At 47.8% G+C, this 27,906-nt stretch overlaps 1 protein-coding gene across 2 annotated transcripts; it reads left to right on the top strand.

The window, feature by feature from the left end:
- The first annotated feature begins 112 nt into the window (after positions 1-112).
- Positions 113-27,825, top strand: DNASE1 (deoxyribonuclease 1). Of its 2 annotated transcripts, XM_082857917.1 has the most exons (12): positions 113-167; positions 14,983-15,424; positions 17,636-17,788; positions 24,557-24,643; positions 25,096-25,243; positions 25,621-25,709; positions 25,882-25,965; positions 26,264-26,379; positions 26,581-26,693; positions 26,774-26,928; positions 27,369-27,465; positions 27,686-27,825. In XM_082857917.1, exons 5-12 carry the CDS (start codon positions 25,097-25,099, stop codon positions 27,737-27,739), a joined length of 855 nt encoding a protein of 284 aa, XP_082714043.1. In that variant the 5' UTR covers positions 113-167; positions 14,983-15,424; positions 17,636-17,788; positions 24,557-24,643; position 25,096; the 3' UTR covers positions 27,740-27,825. The 2 variants fall into 2 exon arrangements, with proteins under 2 accessions (XP_082714043.1, XP_082714042.1); XM_082857916.1 differs by lacking the exons at positions 113-167; positions 14,983-15,424; positions 17,636-17,788; positions 24,557-24,643; positions 25,621-25,709 and having other exon boundaries at positions 25,183-25,243.
- The last annotated feature ends 81 nt before the right edge of the window (positions 27,826-27,906 follow it).

The raw sequence follows: 27,906 nt of genomic DNA, 5'->3' as shown, positions 1-27,906 counted from the left end.
GCGTCTGCGCAGGCGCAGAGCGATCTACAAGGCTCGTTTCCCATACTCCTCCGGGGCCGGGGCGAGCGGCAGGGCGGAACTAGGCGGAGCGCGGCGCCCGTGGGCAATGTGGCTGCGTTTCTAGGCGGCGCCCGGCAAAGTCTACTAAGTGTTGAGGAAGAGTTGGGGTGAGTTTAGGGCTCCGCCGCAGTTTTAAGTTGAAATTTGGGTGCACCACGGTTCACACAGGAAATGTATGCGGATTCATTGGCGGCCCCTCAGAGCGTACCTGTCTGAGGAGCCGACGGGTAAACGGAGGCGTCAGAGCTGGGGGCGGGGGGTGGCGGGTGAGGGAAAATCTTCCTTACCGAGACGCTTGCGAGCAGGTTGAGGCCTGGAGGGAGGGTCGCCCAATGCGGGCCGGGGCCTAGGCGATACCCACCCTCTCCAGGCTGCCAGGTGCAGGCTGTCCGGGCGTGAGGGGAACGTGAAGCCGGAGAGGTTCGCCGCGGGCTGAAGTCTGAGAGACTTTATAAATCTACTGAAGGTTCTAACTTCAACCTGGGGTCATTGGGAGCCGGTAAAGATTTTGTTTGTAAAGGAGGTTCTAGTTGCAATGTAAAAATTGATCTGGAGAGGCAAGCCCGGAGGCCGGGAGGCCCATTAGGAAGCTGCTGTAATGAAGGCGAGAAATGAGCGCGGCCTGAATTAGGAGTTGGAGTGGGGGAAGGGAGAGATATTAAGACGTTTGAATTGCCGTGACCTAATTAGTTGTTAATATTTGTAGGTTTTTGGGAAAAAAAAGTTATAGGTTTCTGGCCCGAGCATCTGAGTAGAACGTGGTCCTAGTTACTGAAATAATGAACATAGGAGAGAGAGTAGATTTGGAAGGGAGCTAATACATTTAGCTTTTTTTCCTTAAGATAAAATTTACATATTTTAAAATTCACTCTCTTAAAGTGGTGGTTATTAGTATATTCACAAGGTTTTGCAACCATCATCACAATCTAATTCCAGAACATTTTATAACCCCAAATAGAAATCTCTGTACCCCTGAGCAGTTACTCCTCATTCCCCCTTACTCCCTCTGGCAACCACCAATCTACTTTCTGTTTCTATGGATTTGCCTATTCTGTATATTTTATATAAATGGTATCGTGTAAGGTCGGATCTTAACAAACAGCACCGCGAAACAGAGGAAAGCTTCAAGGGAGCTTTATTAGGGAGCGCTCTGGGGCGAGGTTCACTGGTCCGAGAGAAAGGGGCCAGAGAAGTCGCGCCCAGTCCTGGGCGTGGGAGATTTTTATTGGGGTGTAAGGGAAGGGTGGTTTGCGGGTGGGGGGGGTTGCTATACAGGGTAATTCCTTATTTGGTGAGAATACAGCAGGGCCAGGTGTTGGTTGGTCTGTTGTGGGGCGTAAGCCCATTTTCCCTTCCCGTCAGCCCCATTGTTTTCTGGGCAGAAAGTTAGAGAGTCTCTCGTTGATTCCCAGAACAGGTGAGGTCGTTATGTCCCAATGCCTCTCCTTCCTCATACTGGTCGATGTTTTCTCTTACCCCCCGGGCCTCCTTTCACCCGGGCCAACGGACCTTACAGTATCGTACAATATATGTCGCCTTCTGTCTGGCTTTTACTTAATGTAATGTTTTTATGTAATGTAATGTTTTTAAATGTCATCCATGTAGCATGAATCAATTCTTCAGTTCTATTAATGATAGGATAATACTCCCCTTTATGGATATACAACATTTTATTTATCCATTTATCAGTTGATGGACATTTGGACTGTTTCCGCGTTTTGACTATCACAGCTAATGGTCATGTGAACATTCGTGTATGAGTGTTTGTGTTTTTGTTCTCTGGGGTATATACCTAAGACTGATTGCTGGGTCATACAGCATTTAGTTCTGAGTGTTGAGTTTCAAATGCTAATAGGACTTCGAAGAACTTTCTGTGTATGAAGGTGCTAGGAGGTGTTACTTGCTCTCTGGTTTTGGAAACCTAAGTTAGTTTGTAATATGGTTTCCAACTGGATTAGCTAAGTAGACAGCACAAGAGTGGTAGCGGTGGAGTGTCTCATCTGTACCAGTGGGATATTAATTTATAAGAAGTGACTGGGTGAGAACACGGAGAAGCCAGTGCCATTGAAAGAAAAATGTATTACATTTCCAGAGAGAAGAGGGCATGCCATGCCACACAGGGAAGGTTTTGGTCAGGAGGCAGAAGCAGGAATGAGGGGAAAGCCTAGGTTGGAGTCTTATTCACTGAAAAAGGCAAGGCAGGGCAAGGTAAACAGTTTAGGACTAGCTAGTTTGAGTAATTAGGGTGGGCTTTGGGCTACAGGGATGGTCCCTAGATGCCTGGTACCTGGCCTGGGATGATTCAGGGCAGGGGCAATATTGACTTCATCTGTGGGAGATAAAGGAATTGATGAGTGTGCATGTGAGAGGCTGCTCACAAGTAAATTGATTACTATCTTTGGGAATTAGTTAGTCCTGGGAAGGTTAGTCTCTCCCCACCAGCGAGATTTTTAAGATGTCAAAACATCATACAGTACAGTACAAAAAATTGATTAATGCATGGGGACATGGCTGGGATGATGTGAAGGACAGTTGTGAAGGTGATGCATATTTTTCTCTAATTTAGGATTTAAATCTCTTAGAAGCCTGGGGAAGAAAACTGCTCCCTTTCTCCCCTCTGTCACCTGCTCAATCTGGCCATTTTAAGCAAAATGAGTTATTGAAGTGTAGTTTAGAGAGGGGAGTGTTCCTTAAACCTTAGCTTCTCAACTGATTTACCTGTGCAATATTTTAAACTGGAATACTTGGACACCACCCTTAGACCTGCTAAATAAATCTTGGGTAGGGTTCCCAGCCTGTGTCTTTTGAAAGTTTCACAGATGATTCTGATGGTCTCTAAGTTAGAGACTGATGGTCACTACATTTAGCCAATACCTACTGAGCAAATCCTATAGGCTAAATATAAAAGAGATGCCAAAAGCTGAGTGAGGGCTGATTGGAATTTAGAGTTAGACATGATTTCTCCCTTCAAGGAACAAAGTTCTGGGGCAGCTTTCTCTTTGACCCAAGGTGAACCATGGGAGCCCCCTTGACCTGGACCCAATTGTGACTTAGCTCCAGCAGAAGCTCTGAGGTTCACACTCTTCCACTGGAATTACAGGAGTCACCGAGTGTGACTAAGCTGAGGGACAATATCCAAAAACAATGTTATCGAGTCCATGTTATTTCAGTGGGAATACTGCATGTTTGCTCCCCGCCGGCATTTGTGGCAGAACTTCCCTGCCAAAACACTAAAGCCAGGGACATGAAGGAACATTTAATATATTAAAAGGTCAGAATTGTCCTTATGTTTGATAAACTTTACATAGTTTTTCAGAAAGAGAATAGATGCAGAAGTGTGTGGAAAAATTTAGACACAATGTAAAGAGTGTTATTCCAAGTGGAGGCTCTGATTTTCAAGCCCATAGAAGCCCATAGGAGTAGATTTGGGGTCCAGGGGAAACAGGCAAAGGTTGAATATGCTATGATTATCACTTCATTACCCTCCTGGAATATTTCCTTTTTGGAAACTTCTGGCATCTTCCACAGAGTTAATGTTTTAAACAGTTCTGTGGAAGAAGTGAAAGGCCCTTTTCCCAGGTCTGTGGTTTGGTTATAAATTACAAAACCAAAACCTGCCCAGCTGCCTCTCATTTATCTTGGCAGGGGCTAGGGAGAGGGCAGATTGAACAAGGGAAGAGTTGTCTATAGTCTCAGTTCTTTGGTCGTATAAGCTTTTATTTACTGTTGTATAATCCTGTTTCCTACACTGCCAAAATTGTTGAAATCCAGAGGGGAAATGACTGTTTCACATGTCAAAGTGTACAAAAGTCATTCTAGGTTATGCTGCATTTCTGTCTACCACTGCTGCCATTGTGGGATATATACTTCTGTTTATTTTGCTAGGTGAGTTTGAGGGGAGGTTGCATGCAGACGTACTGACCTCAACTGCAGAACAGCATTCTCCTTAATAAAGTCGATAATGCCACTCATAATTTTGATGTTAAAATTAAGTCCTCTTCCACTTAATATTGTTAAGAAAGCAATACTCCCCCCAAGCAATCTACAGATCAGTGTAATACCTGCCAAAATCCCAATAGACTTTTTTGCAGAAATGGAAAAACTTGAAGTTCATATGAAATTGCAGGGGGTCCTAAATAGCCAGTCTTGAAAAAGAACAAAGTTGGAGGATGCACACTTCTGATTTCAAAACTTACTTACAGAGCTACAGTAATCTAGACTGTGCTACTGGCATAAGAATAGACATTCAAATCAGTGGAATAGAATTAAGTGCCCAGAAATAAACCCATACATTCATGGGCAATTGATTTTTCACAAGAATGCCAAGACCATTCCATGGGGAAACAGTAATTTCTTGAACGAATGATGCTGGGACAACAGAATATACACATGCAAAAGAATGAAGTTGGATTCTTACCTCATACCATACATATAGAAAAATTAACTCAAAATGGATCAAAGACCTAAATGTAAGAGTAAAACCATAAAACTCATAGAAGAAAACAGGTAAATCTTCATGACCTTGGATTTGACAATGGTTTCTAGATAGAGCACCAGAAGCACAAGCAAGCAACAAAAGAATTCAGTAGATAAACTGGACTTCATCAAAATTTAAAGCTTTGGTGCATCAAAGAGGACTATCAAGAGAGGGGAAAGAAAACCCACAGAATGGGAGGAAACATTTTAAAATCATATATCTTATAAGGGTCTGTTATCCACAGTATACAAAGAGCTCTTACCACTTAACGACAGAAAGGAAAAACCCAATTAGAAAATGGGCAAAGGGACTTCCCTGGTGGTGCAGTGGTTAAGAATCTGCCTACCGATGCAGGGGACACCGGTTCGATCCCTGGCCCAGGAAGATCCCACATGCCGTGGAGCAACTAAGCCCATGTACCACAACTACTGAGCCTGTGCTCTAGAGCCCGTGAGCCCTAGAGCCTGTGCGCCACAACTGCCGAAGCCCGCACGCCTAGAGCCTGTGCTCTGCAACAAGAGAAGCCACCTCAATGAGAAGCCCACCCACCACAACAAAGAGTAGCCCCCGCTCGCAGCAACTAGAGAAAGCCCGTGTGCAGCAGTGAAGACCCAACATAGCCAAAAAATAAAATTTTTAAAAATGATAATCTTAAAAAAGAAAATGGGCAAAGTACTTGAATAGACATTTCTCCAAAGAAGATATATAAATGGCTAACAAGCACATAAAAAGATGCTTAACATCATTAGTCATTAGAGAAATACAAATCCAAACCACCATGAGATACCATCTCTCACCCATTAGGACAGCCATTAAAAAAGAAGCCAAAACCCCCAAAACAGCAAATAAGTGTTGGTGAGGATGTGGAGAAATTGGAACCCTCATACATTCCTAGAGGTGCAAAATGGTGCAGCTGTTGTGGAAACCAGTTTGGTGGTTCCTTAACAGGATAAACATAGAATTACCATATGACCCAGTAATTCTCTTCCTAGGTATTTGCTCAGAAGAGTTGAAAAAAAGGTGTTCAGGACAGAGTGGTGACTTCCAGCCTCCTCACATGTGGAACTAGAAACCAGAAGTCCTGTTGCTGGTAGATAAGAAAGCAACTGACCCTTGTATATTAATCTTTTTTAAAATAAATTTATTTATTTATTTATTTTTGGCTGCGTTGGGTCTTCGTTGCTGCGTGCGGGCTTTCTCTAGTTGTGGCAAGTGGGAGCTACTCTGTTGCGGTGCACGGGCATCTCATTGCAGTGGCTTCTCTTGTTGCGGAGCACAGGCTCTAGGCGCGCAGGCTTCAGTAGTTGTGGCTTGTGAGCTCTAGAGTGCAGGCTCAGTAGTTGTGGCGCATGGGTTCCAGAGTGCAGGCTCAGTAGTTACTCCGCGGCATGTGGGATCTTCCCGGATCAGGGCTTGAACCTGTGTCCCCTGCATTGGCAGGTGGATTCTTAACCACTGTGCCACCAGGGAAGCCCCTTGTGTATAAATCTTGTATTGTCCAACTTTGACATAGTCATTTATTAGTCCTAGGAGGGTTTTTTTTAATTGATTTGTTGGGATTTTCTACATAGAGAATCATGTCATCTATGTACAAAGACTATTTTATTTCTTCCCTCTCAGTCTGTATAACTGTTATCTCCTTTTCTTGTCGTATTACCTAGGACTTCCAGTAATGGGAGTGATAAAAATAAGGCATTCTTAGTAAGAAAGCATTCTGATCTTAGTAAGAAAGCATCTAATTTCTCAGTGTTAAGTATGCTGTTAGCTGAATGGTGTTTCATCGTGATAAAATCAATGTAACATAAAATTTACAATTTTAACTATTTTTAAGTATACAACTCAGTAGCATTAAATGCTTTCACACTGTTGTACAACCATCACCACTATCCACACACTATCCATCTCCAGAACTTTTTCATCATTCCATTCTTTTGGATACCTAGAAGTGAAGTTGCTAGATCATGGTAATTCTATGTTTAATTTTTTGAGGAATCTCATACTGTTTTCCGCTGTGGCTGCACCATTTTGCATCCCTATCAGCAGTGCACAAGGATTCCAATTTCTCCATATACTCATAAAAACTTGTAATTTTTTTTTAATGATAGCCATTCTAATGGGTGGATAGTGATAGTTCATCACGGTTTTGATTTGCATTTCCCTGCTAATTAATGATAATGAGCATTTTTCATGTGCTTATTGGCCATTTGCATATCTTCTTTGGAGAAATGTCTATTCAAGTCCTTTATCCATTTTTTTTTCTTTGCCCATTTTTAAATTTAGTTGTTTGTTTTTTGTTGTTTAGTTGTTGGAGTTCTCTATATATTCTCAATACGAGACTGTAATAAGATAAATGATTTATAGATATTTTCTCCCACTTCATGGTTGTCTTTTCACTTTCCTGATAGTGTCCTTTGATGCACAAAAGTTTTTAATTTTAACGAAGTCCAGTTTACCTATATTTTCTTTTGTTGGTGATTTTGGTGTAATATCCCAGAAATCACTGCCAAATCCAATGTTGTGCAGTTTCTAAGAGTTTTATAGTTTTAGCTCTTACATTTAGGCCTTTGTCCATTTTGAGTTATTTTTTGTTATAAAATGAGGCACGGGGCTAAGTTCGTTCTTTTGTATGTGGACATCCAGTTTTCCCAGTACCATTTGTTGAAAAGACTGTTCTTTCCCTGTTGAATAGTCTTGGCACTGTTGTTGAAAATCACTTGACCTTATGCAAGTGTTTATTTTGGGGCTCTTTATTATATTGGTTTATATGTCATTACGCTAGTATCACACTGTTTTGATTACTGTAGCTTTGTACTAAGTTTTGAAATCAGGAAGTTAGACACACCTCCAACTTTGTCCTACTTTTTCAAGGTAGTTTTGGACATTTGGGGGTCCCTTGAGATTCCATATGAATTTTAAGACAGGTTTTTCTATTTCTGTGAAAAAAAAAAGTCATTGAGGTTTTGATAGGGATTGCTTAAATAGGTAGATAATTTCAGGTAGTACTAACATCTTACTAACAATATTAAGGACTTCCCTGGTGGTGCAGTGGTTAAGAATCTGCCTGCCAATGCAGGGGACACAGGTTCGAGCCCTGGTCCGGGAAGATCCCACATGCCACGGAGCAACTAATCCCGTGCGCCACAACTACTGAGCCTGTGCTCTAGAGCCCACAAACCACAACTACTGAGCCCATGCACCTACAGCCTGTGCTCCACAAGAGAAGCCACCACAATGAGAAGCCCGCGCACTACAACAAAGGGTAGCCCCTGCTTGCCGCAACTAGAGAAAGCCTGTGCACAGCAATGAAGACCCAATGCAGCCAAAATAAATAAATTTATTTTTTTTTAAAAATTAAGTCTTCCAATCTGTGAATATGAGATGTCTTTCCATGTATTTATATCTTTTTAAAATTCCTTTCAGCAATGATTTGTATTTTTCAGTTTATAAGTCTTTTACCTCCTTGATTAAGTTTATTCCCAAGTATTTTTTAAAATTTATTTATTTTATTTACTTGTTTTTGGCTGCGTTGGGTCTTCGTTGCTGTGTGTGGGCTTTCTCTAGTTGTGGCGAGTGGGGGCTACTCTTCGTTGTGGTGCATGGGCTTCTCATTGTGGTGGCTTCTCTTGTTGCGGAACACAGGCTCTAGGTGCGTGGGCTTCAGTAGTTGTGGCATGTGCGCTCAGTAGTTGTGGCTTGTGGGCTCTAGAGCACGGGCTCAGTAGTTGTGGCGCAGGGGCTCAGTTGCTCCGCGGCATGTGGAATCTTCCTGGACCAGGGACCGAACCCATATCTCCTGCATCAGCAGGCAGATTCTTAACCACTGTGCCATCAGGGAAGTCCCCATATTCCCAAGTATTTTAAATCTTTTTGATGCTATTGTAAATGGGATTGTTTTCTTAATTTCATTTTAGGATTGTTCATTGTTAGTGTATAGAAGTGCAACTGGTCTCTGTTGTTTTGTTTTTCTCTATTACCACTGTATTCTTTATTTCCTTCCTCCAGCTAGCTTTGGGTTTAGTTTGCTTTTCTCATTTCCTTAAGGTGTAAAGTTAGTCTATTGCTTTGATATCTTTCTTTTTTTTTTAATGAACTTATTTATTTTTGGCTGTGTTGGGTTTTCATTGCTGCGCACGGGCTTTCTCTAGTTGTGGCGAGCAAGGGACACTCTGTTGCAGTGCACGGGATTCTCATTGCAGTGGCTTCTCTTGTTGCAGAGCACGGGCTCTAGGCGCATGGGCTTCAGTAGTTGCAAGCATGGGCTCAGCAGTTGCAGTGCGCAGTCTCTAGCGTGCTCGGGCTTCAATAGTTGTGGTTCACAGGCTGTAGAGCGCAGGCTCAGTAGTTGTGGTGCACGGGCTTAGTTGCTCCGTGGCATGTGGGATCTTCCCAGACTAGGGATCGAACCCATGTCCCCTTCATTGGCAGGCGGATTCTTAACCACTGCACCACTAGGGAAGTCCATCTGTTCACTTTCCTTCATTCTTTTTTCTTTCTGATCCTCAGACTCAATAATTTCATGTGTCTTCAAGTTCTCTGATTCTTTCGTCAGCCTGCTCAAATCTGCTGTTGAACCTCTCTATGAATTTTCTCATTCATTTATTATATTTTTCAGCTCCAGAATTTTGTTTGATTCTTCCTTATAATTTCTCTCTTTGTAGATATTCTCATTTTGTTCATAATATCATTTTCCAGATTTGCTTTCCCTCTTTGTGTTTTCCTTTAGCTCTTTGAGCATATTTAAGACAGCTGTTAGAAAGTCTTTATCTGGTAAATCTGATGTTTGTGCTTCCTCAGGGATAGTTTTTGCCAGTTTATATTGTTCTTTGGATGAACCATGTTATCCTATTTCTTTGTTTGCCTTTTATTGTTTTTATTGAAAATTAGGTATTTGAAAAAAAACAACCACCTTTCCCTGTCCTTGCAGACTGGCTCTGTTGTGCCTGGGCACTCCTTCACTGATTGACTGGACTTGCTTTGAGCGTAGGGATCAGCCCAGTGAAAGCTTAAGGTCATCTCTGAGGATTTGTTTTGCCTGGGTCTGTGTGTGGCTTTTTTCATTTCCTCTTTATACACAGCTGTTTTTGAATGTCTTATCTTCCCAAGAGTCTCATCTCCAGCTTCTGTTTGTGGCCTTAGGTTATCTATTATATGTCTTCACTCATAAGCTCTTGCTCAAGGCATCTCAGAGTCTGAAATCCTTGTAGCCTTCATGATTAGTGCCTGTTGATTTTCTCTGCCTGAGATTCAAGTTAGGTGGACAGAGATCAGTCCTTCAATAGTCCCAAGACTGGTTAGATCATTGCAAATAAGGTCAGCTCTGCTCCCTCTGATTTGAGGGAGGGAACTGGGAACTGGTCTGCTGCCTCCTCTAGACCAAGACACTGCCATGCCAAGGCGGGTAGGCATTGATTGCACATTCATTTGGCTGATATAGACGTTTGACTGTTCTCCAGATCTCCTGTAAAGTTAGTTCAGCCAATTTTGGATTGTTTTTTGTTGTCTCTGTGGGAACAAGGGCTTAGAGCTTCCTAGTCCTCCATTTTGCTGATGTCACTCCTTACCTGTACGTTTTTTGTTTTTGTTTGTTTTTGCAGTGCGCAGGCCGTTCACCATTGTGGCCTCTCCCGCTGCAGAGCACAGGCTCCGGACGCGCAGGCTCAGCAGCCATGGCTCACGGGCCCAGCCGCTCTGCGGGATGTGGGATCTTCCCAGACCGGGCCACGATCCCATGTCCTCTGCATTGGCAGGCGGACTCTCATCCACTGAGCCACCAGGGAAGCCCCTGTTTTTGTTTTTTTTAATATTTATTTATTTATTTGGCTGCTCTGGGTCTTCGTTGTGGCATGCAGGATCTTTAGTTGCGGCATGCAAACTCTTAGTTGTGGCATGTGGGATCTAGTTCCCTGACCAGGGATCGAACCCGGGCCCCCTGCATTGGGAGCACGGAGTATTAGCCCCTGGACCACCAGGGAAGTCCCAACCTGTAGGTTTTTTTGTGCATAATCTTTATCATATTAAGGAAGTTCCTCTCTATACTTAGTTTGCTGAGTTTTCATGGTTTTTTAAAAAGTATAGAATTTTGTGAAATGCTTTTTTTTAATGTGTGTTGTTATGATCATGTGATTTTTCTTCTTTGGCCTGTCAGTGTGAGAATTTATCTTACTTGATTATTGAATGTTGAGCGAGCCTTTCATACCTGGAGTAAATTCCACTTGGTCATGATATGTAATTCTTTTTATACAGTGTTTGGATTTTATTTTATTTTACTTTTTAAAATTTATTTTTGGCTGCATTGGGTCTTTGTTGCTGCGCGTGGTCTTCTCTCTAGTTGTGGCGAGCGGGGGCTATTCTTCGTTGCGATGTGCAGGCTTCTCATTGAGGTGGCTTCTCTTGTTGCGGAGCACAGGCTCTAGGTGCACGGGCTTCGGTAGTTGTGGCACGCAGGCTCTAGAGCGAAAGCTCAGTAGTTGTGGTGCACGGGCTTAGTTGATCCGCGGCATGTGGGATCTTCCCTGACCAGGGATTGAACACGTGTCCCCTGCATTGGCAGGTGGATTTTTAACCACTGCGCCACCAGGAAAGTCCCTGGATTTTAATTGTTTATATTTTGTTGAACATTTTTGTATCTATGTTCATGAGAGAGATTAATTTGTACTTTCTTTTCTTGTAATGTATTTTGGTATTAGAGTGATGCTGATGTCACAGAATAAGTTAGCAAGTATTCCCTCTGCTTCTGCCTTCTGAAAGAGACGAAAATTGGTGTAATTTCTTGTTAAATATTTGGTAGAATTTACCAGTGAACGCATCTGGGACTGATGCTTTCTGTTTTGGAAGGTTATTTGTTCATTTCTTCGGTAGATCTAGGCCTACTCAGATTGTCTCTTTCTGTTTGTGTGAGTTTTGGCAGATTGTGCTTTCAAGGATTGGTTCATTTCCTGTTAAGTCAGCAGTCCCCAACCTTTTTGGCACCAGGGACCAGTTTCGTGGAAGACAGTTTTTCCACGGATGGGGTGGGGAGGGGAGGGTTGGTTCAGGTGGTAATGCAAGCGATGGGGAGCGATGCAGAGCGGCAGATGAAGCTTCGCTTGCTCGCTAGCCCACCCGCCTGCCTGCCCGCCTGCCTGCCCGCCGCTCACCTCCTACTGTGCAGCCCGGTTCCTAACAGGCTGCAGACTGGTACCGGTCCGTGGCCTGGGGGTTGGGGACCCCTGCTCTAAGTTATTACATTTGTGGGCATAGAGTTGTTCATAGTATTCCTTTATTATCTTTTTAATGCCCATGGGATCCGCAGTCATGTCCCCTTTTCATTTTGGATATTAGTAATAATGTGTCCTCTCTCTTTTTTTTCTTAGCTCAGCTAGTGGTTTACTGATGATCTTTTCAAAGAACTATCTTTTGGTTTCTTGATTTTCTCTATTTCTTGTTTTCAACTTCATTGATTTCTTCTCTAATTTTCATTATTTCTTTTCTTCTGCTTACTTTGGAACTAATATGCTCTTCTTTTTTTAGTTTCCTGAAGTGGATGCTTAGATTATTGAGTTCAGATATTTTTTCTTTTCTAATACATGCATTCAATGCCATTAATTTCCTTCTAAGCACTGTTTTCGCTGCATCTCACAAATTTTGATGTTGTATTTTCATTTTCATTTAGTTCAAAACATTTCTTAATTTCTCCTTTGATCTATGTGTTATTTGGGAATGTGTTATGTAATCTCCAGGTGTTTGGGGATTTTCCAGCTCCTTTTCTGTTACTGATTTCTTATTTAATTCTGTTGTGGACTGAGAGCATACATTGTATGATGCCTGTTCTTTTAAATATGTTAACGTATGTTTTATCGCCCAGAATGTTGTCTATCTTGGTGAATGTTCCATGTGAACTTGAGAAGAATGAATATTCTTCTGCATGAAGTAGTCTATAGATGTCTATTATATCCGGTTGATTGATGGTTTTGTTGAGTTCAGCTATGTCCTTTTCTGCCTTTTGGATGTGTCCATTTCTGTCATAGGGGTGTTGAAGTCTGCAGCTATAATAGTGGATTCATCTGTCTCTTTTTGCAGTTCTATCAGTTTTTCCTTCGTGTATTTTGAAGCTCTGTTATTAGGTACATACACATTAAGGATTATTATGTCTTCTTGAAGAGTTGGCCCATTTATTATTATGTAATGCCCCTCTTTTTTAAAAAATAAATTTATTTATTTATTTTTGGTTGTGTTAGGTCTTCTTCGTTGCTGTGTGCAGGCTTTCTCTAGTTGCGGCAAGCGGGGGCTACTCTTCGTTGCGGTGCACAGGCTTCGCACTGCAGTGGCTTCTCTTGTTGCAGAGCACGGGCTCTAGGCACGTGGGCTTCAGTAGTTGTGGCACATGGGCTTAGTTGCTCCACGGCATGTGGCATCTTCCCAGACCCGGGCTTGAACCTGTATTCCCTCCATTGGTAGGCGGATTCTTAACCACTGCACCACCATGGAAGTCCTGAGTTGTGTGATCTTTTTCAGTGTTGATCTGATGTTCATCCCATACTGTGTGTTTTTGCATTTCAGATATTTATACCATCTCTAGAAGTTCCATTTAGGTCTTTTTATAGCTTCCATTTCTCATTATGCTCATGTTTCCCTCTACTTTCCTGAATTTATGAAGCATGTTTATAATATCTGTTTTATTGTCCTTGTCCGATAATTCCTTTATATCTGTCACTTCTAGGTCAGTTGCTATTGATTGCTTTTTCTTATGGTCATAAGTCATATTTTCTTCTGTTTTCACATGCCTGGTATAGCAGTTGTCAATCCACCCTTCATCGCCGGCTTGTGATGCTGGAACATTCCTCCCTTGCCAGCTAGCCTGATACTAACCTTTGTCAGTGGAGGGCGCTGGAGGAGAAAGGGCCTGTCATTCTGGTTCTTTGTGCTTTGCTCATTCCTGTTTTGTGACATCAGCTCACCCCCGGTGAATTTCTGTGGCACCTTCTCAGGCAGCTTCCTAGCTGCAAATTCAGCAGCACTGGCCTGGGTGCTAGCGATGAGGCTCTTTATATATTTAGAAGGGGGTAGGCACTTGCATGGAACCCAGGCAAGTTCCATGGGTACTCCAGCTGGCCTCCTGGCAGCTCTCTAGTGAGTTCATCAGCACCTCCACCCTGGTGACTTCCTAGCACTCTCTGCAGACAGCTTCCCAGCTAATTCTGTTGGCACCCTCTCAGGTGGCTTTCAGTTCCCAGCCTTGGCCTGGGACAGCCCAGTAAACTTCACCATCCAGTGAGCTGTGATCTCGCAGCTCTGAGTCGTTCTCTTGTATACTTCCCTTCACCCTAGGGTATTCTGTAGGGTTCTCTTTTGGTTCCTTTTAGTTAATTCCCTATAAATAGTTAATTCTTTATAATAAACTTCCCTTGTTTAAAATACCATGTGGTATCTGTCCCCTGGCTGTACCCTGATCGATAGACCTGGCAATTTCCTTATTGGCTACTAGACATTGTAAATTTATGTTGTTGGTTGCTGGGTTTTGTTGTATTCCTTCAAATAGTATTAATCTTGGTATGGCACCCAGTTAAGTTCCTTGGCATCAGTTGATCCTTTAGAGGATTGCTCCCGAGCTGAGTTAGGGTAGTCCAGAGCTGCCTTTGGTCTACAGCTAATTTAGCCTCATTACTAGGGGTGATGCCCTTCTGAGGATTCTACCCAATACCCTGTGAATGAGGAAGTCTTTCCATGGTGGCTTGTGGGAACACAGTTTATTCCCTTCCTGTGTGAGCTCTGGGGATTGTTCTGTCTGCTCCTTTCCAGGGGTTCTTGCCCCAGCCTCCTCACATAGTTTTTCTTACACAGGTACAGACTTGTCCTTAGCTGAAGACATGAGGGAATCCTCTTTGGATCCTGGAGCTTTGCTTTCTGTACAGCTCCCTGCTCCCCAACATTTTACTGTACACATTCTAGCCACCTGGGCCTCCCTGACCTCCTCAGTGTCTCGTGCACTCAGGAGACAGCCAGGTCTGAGTTTCCCTTCCCTGCACTGTAGCCTAGAAACTGCCTCAGCTATGGCTGGTCAGTCATAGGGCCCAGAGTTCCCTGGCAGTCCAGTGGTTAGGACTTGGCGCTGTCATTGCTGTGGGCCCAGGTTCAGTCCTGGTCGGGGAACTAAGATCCCACAAGCTGCACGGTGCAACACCGCCCCCCTCCCCCCTGCCACAAACACACAAAAATCATAGGGCCTAGTGTGTTGGTGTCCCTTCTCCCTGGGATCACTGTCCTGTACTTATCCAGTGACTGAAAACCATCACATCATCTCTTGTCCAGCTTTCTTGTTGTTTAGGGCCCCTGTTACTCCATCTTGAATGAGTGAATAAACACACAAACAAATGAAACAGCCTGATGAAATTTCAGGACAAGTTGGTACCCTGTAGCTAAGTTGACTGACATTATTAACGCTCCCTTTTTTCTTCTTTTTAAACCAGTCACGTGTGAATGGGAGCAGCAAGATGGCACAGGCTGTGAGGGAGTGACATGGTGGCAGTCTGGAGTTGGCTCCCCAGCAAATTTGCATTTTACCAGCTTTCCGCACTGTGTCATTTGTGGGCTGAGGCACCTGCGAAGATCACTGCCTCCTCACAGGAGCCCAAGTGAGGAAACAGCCAATCACCAATGCATTTGTGTAGGCCTCCTCTATGGCCTGCTACAACTTCAGCAGTCTTTGGACGATGGGGAGCCAGACCGACAAGGCACCTGCCTCAGGCCACTCTGGCCTTGGCCAGAGGACCAGGTGGGAGGGCGCTGGAGTGGGCTCATTCCTGGTATCCTGAGGTCATCGCTGCTCCTGCCTGAGGCCCTGTCCCTTGACTGGTGGCTGTGCTTTTATGCAGGCCCTGGGGAAGAGAATCTGGAAAGCCAGCCTCACAGGTAAGTGGACATGTTTTCTAAGGTGGTATAGAAGTGGGGTGAGATCCAGTGCCATTCCCCAGAGCCCAACGATTCCTGAGGAGGCAGAGGTCTCTGCGGCTGCCTTTCCTGTTCTCCTGGGGGCACATTCTCTTCTAGTAGCTGGGAATCTACATGCCTCAGGCCCCCTCACTGGGGCAGTGTCTGGACCTTTGGGTAGAGAAGTGGGAGCAGGGCCCTATGTCTGCCCACATTTGGCAGGCCCTTTGGGGAGCCCTCACTCGGGGGGGGGGGGGGCCTGGGCAGGACAAGCACAGCACCCTTCCCTCACAGCAGGCCCGATGAGGTGACTGCCCTGGAGGCTGGGTAGGGGGAAGCTGAGGTGCGGGGGAAGAATGGTTCAGTGGGAGCCTTTCTCCTCACATGACTGAGCCCCCCCACAGGCTCTCACTGCACGTGTCCCCACCCCCAAGAGAAACTGAGTTATAGGAACATTACAGCTCACAGCTTCCCATGGTAGTGGGGGGCAGGGAGAAGTACCCAGGGGAGCTCAGGGACTGTGGTCTTCTCCTCACTGGTGGGGCCACATTGCTCAATGTCCTATACTCTGAGGTCCAGAGATGCTTAGATAATGGAGGGTGAGCAGAGGCTGATGACTAGTAGGCATGGTGACCAGGGGAGGTGGTGAAGACATGGTACCAGCCTTCCCTAGCTACTCATCCAGGAAGGAGTAGGCAGAGTTGGAAAGACACACTGCACTTGGGACTCAGGTCTGAGGGTCTGTGGTGAGAGCTGTGGTGGCTACTGTATCATGGGGCTGTACCATACACGGGCATCGGCCCCTGGGGCCATAAATCCTTGTGAGAGTCCTGCTGGGCTCCGGCTCAGGCATGGGCAGCCCCCTCCTCTCCATGGAGATGGGCCCGTACCACCTCCTCTCTAGAGTCAATCCTCAGCCTTTGCCTGGGACTTCCATGACAGGGCAGAGTTGTTCTGAGCTCTCTGCTATCTGGCTGCGCTTTACCTGAGTATCGTTCTGACGGCCACTTACCCCACGGGAAGCCTCCTTCCCCTCTGCTCCCCTCCTGCTAGGAGCTGTAACTTTGGTGCTCCCTTATCACTCTTGGTTACGTGTCTCCATCCCACCAGGATTTGGGATGTGGAGGCTGAGGAGCCTGGGCCAGTGGCAGAAGCCTGTTCCTTTACTTAGTCATCAGGGAGGACCAAGTTGGGCTCCTCTTGTGTGAGATGCTCACACTTAAATGGGCACAACCAGAGCAGCTGAAGAGGTTGGAGCATCTAAAGACATTGTTCTGCCAAGAAAGTCCCTGCCTGACATTCATCTTGTCATTCAGCAAGTAGTTGGTGAGCACCTGCTATGGGTCAGGCCTTGTTTAGGTGCTGCTACATAAGCCCCAGCTCTTGTGGGACTTACGTCCAGTGGGATGAGACTGACCATACATTGTATGTTAGATGTGATTGTTGGGCAAGAAAAAATAAGCAGGGTAAAGGAGATAGAACAGTGGGACAAAACCTGCTACTAAGTAGGATGCTATGGTAGGGTGACATCTGGGCAGAGGCTCAAGTCAAGGGAGGGACAAACCATGTAGCCATCTGGAGGCAGAGTGCTCAGGTAGAACAGTGCAAAGGCCCTGAGGCAGGATCCCCTTTGGGAAACATTGTTGAAACTGTCAATGTGAAATAAACTATAGTGTCTATAGATAAGCCACGCCTCGGGTCCTGGGCAGGAAGCACAGCAGGTACTTACAGTTCTCAGAAACCAGCATTGCCCATCTGGCTAAGGGTGCAGAGTCCCCAGAAAGGAAACAGGCCTGGAGCTGGCAGTCTGCAGGCCCCAAGGCTTCTTCTCTAGGATTGAGGTAGTAAACCTGAGCTGAGGACAGATGCTCCATTCTCTGAGGAGCTGTAGAACAATTTATGGAATATAGAATTGCTATGTCCTGGCACTACGCCATCTTCACTTTTAGGAGTGGGCTGATGAGAACAAATGCTGTGGGTTTCAGACAGGATATGGAGCTCTTCAGTCCCAGAGACTCTTGGTCGGGCAGGAAGGGATTGTCTGTCTCCCTTCTGGCCGCCTCTTATTGGGTGGAATACCTCTGCACAGGACATTTATAGCTCAGAGATGTCCACACGGCCTGCTAGTTGGACCAGCTTGCCTAGTTATCAGCCATATCCTCTCCAGCGCTCTGCTTCAGTGACTCATTCCAGGTAATGAAAACAGACTGCTTCTGGCAATGGAGTAGCTTACGGCAGACCAGTGCCTGATGAGGACTCAAGGAACTGACCATAATTCAGAAAGCATCTGCTTGTATGACTGGAGCACTACCCCAGCACCTGTAACTCAGAGGGGAGCTTGAAGAGGTGAGTCCTATTTCCTCCACTGGCTTCTCCCTTTGGGGCTGGGCAGGAGCAGCTGCTCAGAGGCAGAGAAGCCAGAGGAGCTCCGCGTAACCTTGCGGGACTGGGGAGACTGAGCTGGGGGTTTGGGCCTGCTGAGGCAGTGGAACCTGAGGGCCAAGATCCCTGAGAGGAAGGAGGCCAGAGAAGCAGAAAGTGGCTAAAAAAGCACAGCTGGCTTTTTGGCAGTTTCATGATGCTAGGGAAGAGTTCAGAGCCTGCCAAGGAGGAATGGCCCTAAGAAATACCAGGCTCTCAGCTTGGACCTTTGGGGACCACAGGTAGATTGGACTTTACAAGGACTGTGGAATGAGTTTAGCGTTAGCTGAGCCCTGGAGTGGCTTGAGGTGGCCTTCCCCTCTGCTGCCCACCCTGGAGGGAGACACCATCCTGATCCTCAACCATCTGTCACACACAGTGCCTGACACTCTGTCAAGTTACTAGGTATACTGAGAAACAGGATGAGGGGAGTGGGGGGGAAGAGTGACACACCCACAGGAGATAAGATATTGGAGTTAGCAGACATGGACTTTAAAATAACTGACTAACATATTGAAATAGGTGAGGTGGAGAGTTTCACAGAGAATTAGAATTCATAAAAGATTAAATGAAAATTCAAAGTGCAATAACTGAAATTTAAAATTCAGTAGGTGGATTTAAAAGTAGATGAGAGACAGCTGAAGAAAGGACTAGTGAACTGGAAGATAGATCAATAGAAAATATCTCTGCAAACCCCACCATGACCAGCTCGCACTATCCTGTGAGCTTCCTTGTCCTGGGCCCTCTGAGCCCTTCTGTAAACCCGTTGGGCAGTGGCAGGGGGGCCTGCTGAGGAGGCTCTTTGTACTTGGGAGAGACTGAGGGGGCTTGGGAATTTGGGGATCACTCTCCATTGCAGCCTTGTTGGAAACATTACCAGCACATTGGCAGTCTAGTCATTGAGCTCCATGACTCTAGTGAAATCTTCAGGGGTCTCAGGCAACAGGAACTTTGTGCTCATGGGCTCAGGCTAAAGGTATGCTAATCTCTCCAACATAAACCTTAGAAAATGCCTTTGGTGGTACGGGGAACCAAGGGAGGCTTGTCTGTGATTTGCAAGGGGCGTGCACATTGCTGCTCAGGCTCGTGGACCATGGAACCCGAGTGCTGCCTGTTCCACTGACATGATGGGCACTGGCATAACTGGGGGTGAGGGAGCAGGGTCGGGGCTGTGCTGAGCTTGACCTTGAAACTGTTGTGGATTGTAGCAGTTCACAGGCATGTTCTGAGAAATTTTCCATCCTGGGTTAATGAGTTCCTTATAATGAACAGAAATAAATTCAAGAGGGATGGTGAGCTAAGGTGGGGTCATGGGCCAAGGCCAGTGGCTGTGCTGAGAGATGACTGCTGACCTGCACAGGCTGTCTAACATGGATTAAAGCAATGTCACAGCAAAGACATTGGCCTTTTATCTCAAGTAAAAGATGGAAGCCCCTTTGTCCTCTAAAATGCTCTGTCTTGGGGCCAGCAAAAACCGCTTTTGAGGGGAGAGGAGGAATCCAGGTCAAATCTGGGTGAGGGAGGACACAACAGCCACTGGCTCCTGGGAGCTTCTGGTCAGCTCAGGCCAAGTGTCCAGAAGCAACTTGGACACCCTGCAGTGTCTCCTGTGCTTCAGGAGAGGAAACCATGCTGGGTTCTCTCTGGAGGGTCCATGAGGAAGGGACGTTCTCTCACATGGGAGGTTGCAGGACAGGAGGTGAGGAACAGGTGAGCACAGAGCCTTCTACCTTCCAGGAATTGTTTTAGGCCTGGTCAGTTTCATGGACGAGATAGACAAGGTCCCTGCTCCTGTGCAGATTGTGTTCTAGTCCAGAGGCCGCCTTCAACCGGTGTAAGCAAGTAAGAGCAAACACTAAAACAAGGAAAACAAGTGATAAAGGTCATGGAAAAGATGACATTGGGACCACGCTGGTGGGAGGGTTGGGTTGGGGAGAGGGCAGCCTCCCTGAAGAGGTGATGGTGAGCTGAACTGGAATGACAGGATGGGTAGCTCTGCGTGCAGAGCAGCGCCCTTAGCTGGCATTGCACAAGCCCTGGTAGGCCCTGGCTTTCCTCATAAGGACAATGAGAAACCGATGATAGATTTTTTAAAAAAATTATTTGTTTGTTTGGCTGCATTGGGTCTTAGCTGCGGCACACAGGAACTTAATTGCGGCATGTGGGATCTAGCTCCCTGACCAGGGATCGAACCCAGGCCCCTTGCATTGAGAGCATGGAGTCTTAGCCACTGGACCACCAGGGAAGTCCCCCGATGACAGATTTTAAGCAGGAGAAAAAGGTGATCTGATTGCACATTTACAAGATGTGCTGCATGCTGTGTGGATACTGGGATTGTGGGGAGAGTTTCTGGGAGCAGGGAGACCAATGGGCAGATTTGCTTGTGTTCAGCAAAGGACAGGTGTCGCAGCTGCAAAACCAGAGGGGACTGTAGACTCAGGATGCATTTGGGGTGGGGCTGAGAGAAAACAGGGACCCAAATGAGCCTCAGGTATCTGAGCATCTGGGTGGAGGCAGGGCCATAGTGGGAGGGGGGCATACCCACTGTGTATGTCAGATCTAGAGGTTCCCAAACTCGCAGTTCAGAGCACTTCTAGTTAAGGTTCAGTAATTATTTTAAGGGACTTATAGGCCAAAAGAAGTACCTAACAGTTCCATTTTTAAATACATAAGTCCAAACAAGTTAAGTATTGACATCCTAGCAACTTACAGTAGATATTTGGAAAATAATGTAAACTTAAATTTTTTTTCATTTCATTTTTAAGTAACTGTAATTATTTATGGGTGGAACGTGTGCCTATCGGCTCTTCTTGAATCTTGGAATCAGATTGGACACTGCCACCCTTGTTGCTTTTTTCACATTGATTCTTACACAGTAATTGCTTTTTCAATAACTGCCAGAAACCTAGCTTTGCAGACATGAAATAGTGGAAAGGAGTGTAGCAAGATATGATGTTGAAACCATGAAGTGTTCAGAGATGTTTAGTATCACCATTTTCCTCAAAAGTAAAAGGCATCCTGCTGTGCCTGCAAGTTCACTGTGGGCTGGGGGTTATTCAGTGCATTGTTTAGAAACTGCAGCTCTGTGCCCTTTTCCCTCTGGGTCTGTGGACGTCCTCTGTCCTGGGCCACATGTTGGTGTGCAAGTCCCCCCCCCCCCCCAGCAATTCTTTGGGATGGCTCACTGGGTCTTGTGGCACTCACTGTTGCCCTCACAGCCCAACAGCCTGCACATGGCAAATGTCCCTTTGAAGCTATCGTGTTCCCAGCTTCAGCGCTTAGAGGATTTTCTCTTTATCCTTTGATTTTATTTATTTTTTATAAATTTATTTATTTATTTATTTATTTATGGCTGAGTTGGGTCTTTGTTGCTGTACGCAGGCTTTCTCTAGTTGCAGCTAATGGGGGATACTCTTTGTTGTGGTGTGCGGACTTCTCATTGTGGTGGCTTCTCTTGTTGCGGAGCATGGGCTCTAGGCGTGTGAGCTTCAGTAGTTGTGGCTCGCGGGCCCTAGAGCACAGGCTCAGTAGTTGTGGCGCACGGGCTTAGGTGCTCCGTGGCATGTGGAATCTTCCTGAACCAGGGCTCAAACTCGTGTCGCCTGCATTGGCAGGCGGATTCTTAACCACTACGCCATCAGGGAAGCCCTATTCTTTGATTTAAAATGCCTCAGAACTCAAGACCTGACCCCGACTTAATTACTTCGGTGTGATGCATCATTTCCCCTTCCTGTATCTGAACAGGTTTAGTTTAACTAAAGAGTGTGGCAGACTTTCGGGGTTGATGTAAAAATAGCTCACCCTGATCAGAGAAAGCGGTCTGCCGTCTGCACCCATTTCCCTGCTAATGTGATATTGAAAAATGCCAGCAACACTGGGCTTCCTCCCTTCCCTGGCACCCATTCTGTCTCCACTGTGGAGCCTGGCGCGGGAGGAGTGTACCCCTGACTCTGCCATTGGTGTTGGGTTTGGCCCTGTCACTTGCTAAGACCAAAAGAATATGGGCAGAAGTGGCATCATGCAGATTTTGAGCCTAGGCTTCTGGAGGCATCATGTATTTCTGTTCACCTCTCTGGAAGTTTCCACCTGCCACCATGTTAGAAGAGCATATATGCTAGCTGCAGCCCCTTCAGCCCAGTGCCTGCCCCCCCACCCAGAGGGAGGCCCAGGGAGCAGAGCCCTCCCAGCTAACCTACAGACCTGTGAGCATGAGAAAAAAAATGCATACTGCCATACATATTGAATCCTGGGGGTTGCTTGTTACACAGCAACAGCTGACTGATACAAATGGAAAAGAGGTCCATGAGGGAAAGTTAAAAGGGTGATGGAAATATAACAGCTGAGAAGGTTACTAGTCTTAGGGATAAGATGAATTTTTAAGATGTGAAATGATTCTTCTGCAGAATAATGTTATGTCTGTTGATCCTTAAGACAAACCTAAGAGGAAAGCAGTGACAGTTTTATCCAGTTTTATCCCCATTTTATAGATGAAGATATTGAGGTTCAAAGTGGTTGAAGGTGCAGTGGGTGAGCCTGGTCTGGGCCCCAAATCCCTGACTCCTGGGCCAGGGTCTTCCCGGCTGTGCTGCCTGCCTCTCTTGTGGGCCCGACTTAGAGCAGCCAATATGGCAGTAGAGCTTGGCACTTTGTGCAAATGAGGCCACCGTTGGGACCTTTCTTCTGACAGGTTGGGGAGGGAGGGCACCTCCCAGAGAAGGGGCAGCATTTGGTTGGGAGGGGGACAGGGGTGCCAACAAACAGGTGCCTGTGTCCCACATGCTGAAAACTGGGGGGTCTGGGTGTATTCTGTGTGAGCCATGGCTCTGCTGCCTACTGGTTTGCTCTCATGCTCCCCTCAAAAGGTCTGGCAACTGTGTGTCCAGGAAAGATACCTATGGAAGAAAAGTGTCAAGGCACCTACACTGAATACATTGATGGTCTTGCCTGGTGGTTGGGGTCTGGATTTTGACACACTTGAAGCCTCGGGGATTTTAAACAGGAGAGTCAGCAATCAAACCTTTGCAAAAGGCTGCAGTGGGGCTTCTGGCAGCTTGAGGGCCAGGCCACATGACCCCATGTTGTAGATGCCATATCAGGGTACACACGAGCTGACTGGCATTCCTACTGACTGCTGGAGCTGTCCGTCAGCATGTTCTCATTACTTCAGGGGGTTCTGGTCTTGTTGAAGTTGGTTTACTTTCTGAGTTGTTTTTAATCCCTCTGTGTCCTCCTACTTCATGATCAGCTGACCACATCCATGGCACTTTGATTTTGACCTTGGCTCCTGCTGACTTTTCCCCTAAGGCCCCTCCTGCTCCCTGACCCCCAGGCCCCCGTAGCCCTACACTCCCCTTTATACTTCAAGACCCTTCCTTTCCAGGAAGGGACCCAGCCTTCCCAGTTGCAGGGCTGTCCTTGGAGACCACAACCTCCAACCCCGAAATGGGGCAGAGCCCCCATGGATAGGGTGATGGGCTGAATAATACCCCCCAAAATATCTCCATGTCTTAATCCCTGCAAACTATTAACTTCACACGGCAAAAAAGGATCTCAAGATGGGGAGACAGGCCTGGATTATCCGGGAGGACCCTAAACTCAATAACCTATATCTTTGAGGGGGGAGAACCGACACAGAAGAGAAGGCAATATAATGATGGAGGCAGAGACTGAAGTGATGCAGCCATAAGCGAAGGAACACCCGGAGCCTCCAGAAGCTGAAGAGGCAGGAAGGGTCTCCCCCAGCACCTCCAGAGCGTGTGCAGCCCTGCCACACCTTGTTTCAGCTCAGTGAAATGGATTTTGGACTCTGGACTCTAAGATTATTAGATAATAAATTTCTGTAGTTTCAAGCCACCAAGTTTGTGCTGACTTGTTACAGCAGCCACAGGTAATGAACACAAATGGGAAAGCCAAGGATTCCAAATGAAATGACTGGACCCATGGCCTGGCATGGACCCTCAGCTGCTGCCTGACAGTGTCCTTATGACCCAGCCACTCCTGTCACCTGTGCGTGAAATGCACAGGCTCTCCACAAGAAGGTTTCCTGCTGCCTTGCTGGCAAGTGAGGTGGACTCTGCAGCCCCTGCCCCTCCCTGGTGCCCGCAGCCCTGCAGCCCCCAATGCTGCATCTCATGTGCGCCCTGTTGAGAACCCCAACTCCTGGCCAGGGTGCTTGCAGCCGTCACAACTGAAGGATTAGGAAGCAGGGGTTGGAGTTGGTGAGAGATGGGGTCCTGGGAGAGCAGCCACCATGGGCTCCATTTGCAACATGGAATGTCTGGCTTTGGCTGCTAGCTCCAAGGTCACCTCAAGTCCTGCAGCCAGGAGTAGCCAGGACCCTGCCCTCCAGTGCATCTGCTCCCCACCCCTGGGAGAGCAACTTGTGCAAAGGACACAGAGCCTTTGGCTGTTCTTTTGTTTTTACTTTTTAAAACCAAGGGCAAACATCAGGTGCTCTTTACAGCAGGAAGGACCTGTACCTTTTGAAATAAACACATGCCAGCTACCCACCTGCTAGGAAAGCCCCACAGGCAGCACTATTGTTCTGTGTCCTCCAGGTGATGCCCTGGGAAAGGTCACAGCTGCCTAAACCTTTAAAACCCCAGGTGGGACGAACATTCCCTGTGTGAAGATTTGGAGCTGCAGCAGCTCACAGTTGTGTTTCTTAACACTCTGTGAATTTTTTTCTTAAAGCAGTGAAAGGAGAAAATTGGTACCGAAGAGTATCAATTCTTGATTCTTGGCAGAATTCCTGTTGTCTTTGTGCAAGTCAAGTTTCAGGTGAGTGTGCCTGGTGCCCCAAGGGCTGTGTGACCCGTGGCCTGTGGAAGGTGGGTACCAGGCCCATAAGCCCCGTGGAGTCCGTCTTGGTGACCGTGGCCACCCTGGGAAGAGCCCTGGCCAATCCCAGAGGGGAGGGCGGCTGGAGCGGGGAGGGCGGTGAGCTGGTGCCCCACCCACAGTGTCAGGGGCTTCCTAGGCTGGCGACCCTCACAGGGGCTCATCTGCTGGCAGGTGAGGAGTGAGAAGATCCAGCGCCTGTTACTTGGCGCTTGGTGTCTGGCTCTCTGCATGCTGGTGAGAGGGCTCAGAGGCTCACCCTGGCCTGCTCGGCATAGCCCACAAAGACAGGGTTTATTCAGCCTTGGGCTCTACCAGTTCTGCGCAGCTGGACTCAGGGAGGCCAGAGTGCTGAGTCTGCCAACCTCAGGCCCACATGTCTCCTCATCCAGAATGAGGGGTGCCAGGCTGATGGGGGTGCTGCTCACCCTGGCTGGCCTGCTGCAGCAGACCCTGTCCCTGAGAATAGCAGCCTTCAACATCCAGACTTTCGGGGAGACCAAGATGTCCAATGCTACCCTCTCCAACTACATTGTACAGGTAAATCCAGGCTGGCCTGTCCTCAGGGGACTCAGGGTGGGGGAAGCGGAGGGCCCTCTAACAGGCCCTGGGAACCCTGGGCCAGTGGTCAGTCCTGAGGGTGATCGGCAGTGGTGGTGATCGGGGGAGGGGATTGAAAGCCTCTGGTCTCAGCCCACCTGTCTGTCAAGGGGACAGGTCCTTGTCACTGCTGTGCCGTCCACCACGGCTGGAGGTGGTGGGATGTCTGGCACGTCCCAGGCAAGTCCCAGGCCAAGCTGTGACAGGAAGGTGTCTGGGAGGAGCAGGTCGGCCCTGTGATTCACAGCAGGCAGGCTCGGATGCCTCAGTCTCCACCCAGCCTGCCCCGCTTAGCAGTACTGTGGCCTTGTCCCCAGATCCTGAGTCGCTATGATATTGCCCTCGTCCAGGAGGTCAGAGACAACCACCTGACGGCCGTAGGGAGGCTGCTGGACAAACTCAACCAGTGGGTGACAGTGCGGTCCCGGGAGGCGTGGATGGGAGAGGGTATGCCACTTCAGCCAGGCCCGAGAGATAGGGATGTGGGCAGGAACCCTGCTATAGATGTATATAGGTGGCAGGAGGGTCCCCACGGACTGCCCCCCACCCTGACCGCGACATTTGTTTCCTCAATCCAGGGATGACCCAAACACCTATCACTTCGTGGTCAGTGAGCCGCTGGGACGCAACAGCTATAAGGAGCGCTACCTCTTCCTGTTCAGGTAGATTGGGTCACCTCCTCAGAGGGTGCCGACAGGAGGCTGGGGTGTGGTCTAGAGAGCCTGTGAGCCCCTCCCCTCCGGGTGTGGGGGCGAGAACTGGGGCCACAGAGCAGGGCTCTGAGCTGGCCTCACAGCCTGTGCAGAGGCAGGGGGACATGGCAGGAGCTCCAGGCCAGTGGGTCTATGCGGTGCTAAGGCCGGGCCCCCTGCCCACCTGGAGGTGGCAGAAAGTGACTTTACCAAGACAAGCTGGCACCCTGGCCCAAGGCTAACTGCCCTCTGGCCCGGCCTTCTGCAGACCCGACCAGGTTTCCGTGCTGGACAGCTACCAGTACGATGATGGCTGTGAGCCCTGTGGGAATGACAGCTTCAGCCGAGAGCCAGCTGTGGTCAAGTTCTCCTCCCCCTTCACACGTGAGTGCCCCGCCCAGCCCTTCCCAAGACACCTGGAAAGCTGTCTCGTGCTGCAGCCCACACCGTTTGTGCTTTGGTCTTACATTGGAGTTACTTAGGAAAACGTCCACCCTCGAAGACTGGCTCATGTGTCCTCCACCACAGCCCAACTCCTGGCTGAGCCCAGCCCACACCGGCTCAGTATGACTCCTGTTTCCACAGAGATCAAGGAGTTTGCCATTGTTCCCCTGCATGCGGCCCCATCGGATGCGGTGGCTGAGATCGACTCTCTCTATGATGTCTACCTGGATGTCTGGCAGAAGTGGGACTTGGAGGTGAGGCAACCCCCACCCCCAGCCTTGGGCTCTGGGGCCCCCCTTCTGCCCCAGGCCAACCAGTGTGTGTCTCCTGGTAGGACATCATGTTGATGGGTGATTTCAATGCTGGCTGCAGCTACGTGACCCCCTCGCAGTGGTCATCCATCCGCCTGCGCAGGAGCCCCCCCTTCCAGTGGCTGATTCCTGACACTGCCGACACCACCGTTAAATCCACGCACTGTGCCTACGACAGGTGAGCGGGGCCTGGGCCCACACTGAGCCCCCAGGCAGGGATGAGGGAGCCTCCATGACCAGCTTCAGAAATGGTTCCCAAGCCCTGTGACATGCACCCTCCTGAGCTTCACTCAGTCCACTTAGGAAATGGAATGAAAGGAGCAGCATTTCTTAGTTTGGGGGTGAAGCACATTTAGGGATAACACTCACTGGGGGGTATGTAGGTTGGTCAGTGGTGTGCAGTTTGGGGCCCAGGTTGCTCAGCTCAGTGTTGGGGTGACAGTGAGCCAGGACCCGACTGGCCCCATGGGAACATTTGAGAGCAGTTGGGGAACAGTGGAACTGTGTGACATTTACCATACCAAGAGGAGCTGGGGGGACATGCTGGGATCTGAGGTGTAAGTGCACAGAGCTAGACAGTGGGCTGAAGGGGACCTTCTCTTGTGTCTGATGCTGCAGGATCGTGGTTGCAGGACCTCTGCTCCAAGATGCTGTGGTTCCCAACTCAGCTGCTCCCTTTGACTTCCAAGCTGCATACGGATTGAGTGACCAGATGGTAAGTGTCCTGGTCACGTAGCTCTAATAGGGGCCTGGGACACAGGAACATAGGCCTGGACCCACTGCTTTTTTCATTGACTTGAAAGAGCCACTTGTCTGTGGCCCTGGGTGCCTCTTGGTCTCCTTTTCCCAGGCCCAAATCCCGACTGGCCTCAGGAGCATGAGTGCAGAGTACTAGATGTCTGGGTGTCCCTGTGCTCATGGCTGTCTCCCCACAGGCCCTAGCCATCAGCGACCATTACCCGGTGGAGGTGATGCTGAAGAGAGCCTGACGTGAGTGGGGCCTGGCCAGCGACCTCCGCTCTGCAGCCTGTCGCCAAGAACTGAGACGACACAGCCAAAGGCTAGGGACAGAGTTTAGGAAACCAGTGCCTGGTCCTGAGTGCTCCTGCCCCTCCCCACCACCGTGGCAGCTGGAATTAGAGGAAGGTAGGCTTTT

The sequence above is a fragment of the Leucopleurus acutus genome (genome assembly GCF_964270905.1).
Source record: "Leucopleurus acutus genome assembly, chromosome: 16".
NCBI lineage: Eukaryota > Metazoa > Chordata > Mammalia > Artiodactyla > Delphinidae > Leucopleurus > Leucopleurus acutus.
This window is presented reverse-complemented; position numbering and strand designations above follow the sequence as displayed.

What these genes read in the sequence shown, in the direction of transcription:
- DNASE1 (XM_082857917.1), top strand. Translation starts at nt 25,097, where the DNA reads ATGAGGGGTGCCAGGCTGATGGGGGTGCTGCTCACCCTGGCTGGCCTG. An exon ending in CGCTACCTCTTCCTGTTCAG is followed by an intron (nt 25,966 to 26,263) that starts GTAGATTGGGTC and finishes GGCCTTCTGCAG; the next exon opens with ACCCGACCAGGTTTCCGTGC. An exon ending in GTTCTCCTCCCCCTTCACAC is followed by an intron (nt 26,380 to 26,580) that starts GTGAGTGCCCCG and finishes CTGTTTCCACAG; the next exon opens with AGATCAAGGAGTTTGCCATT.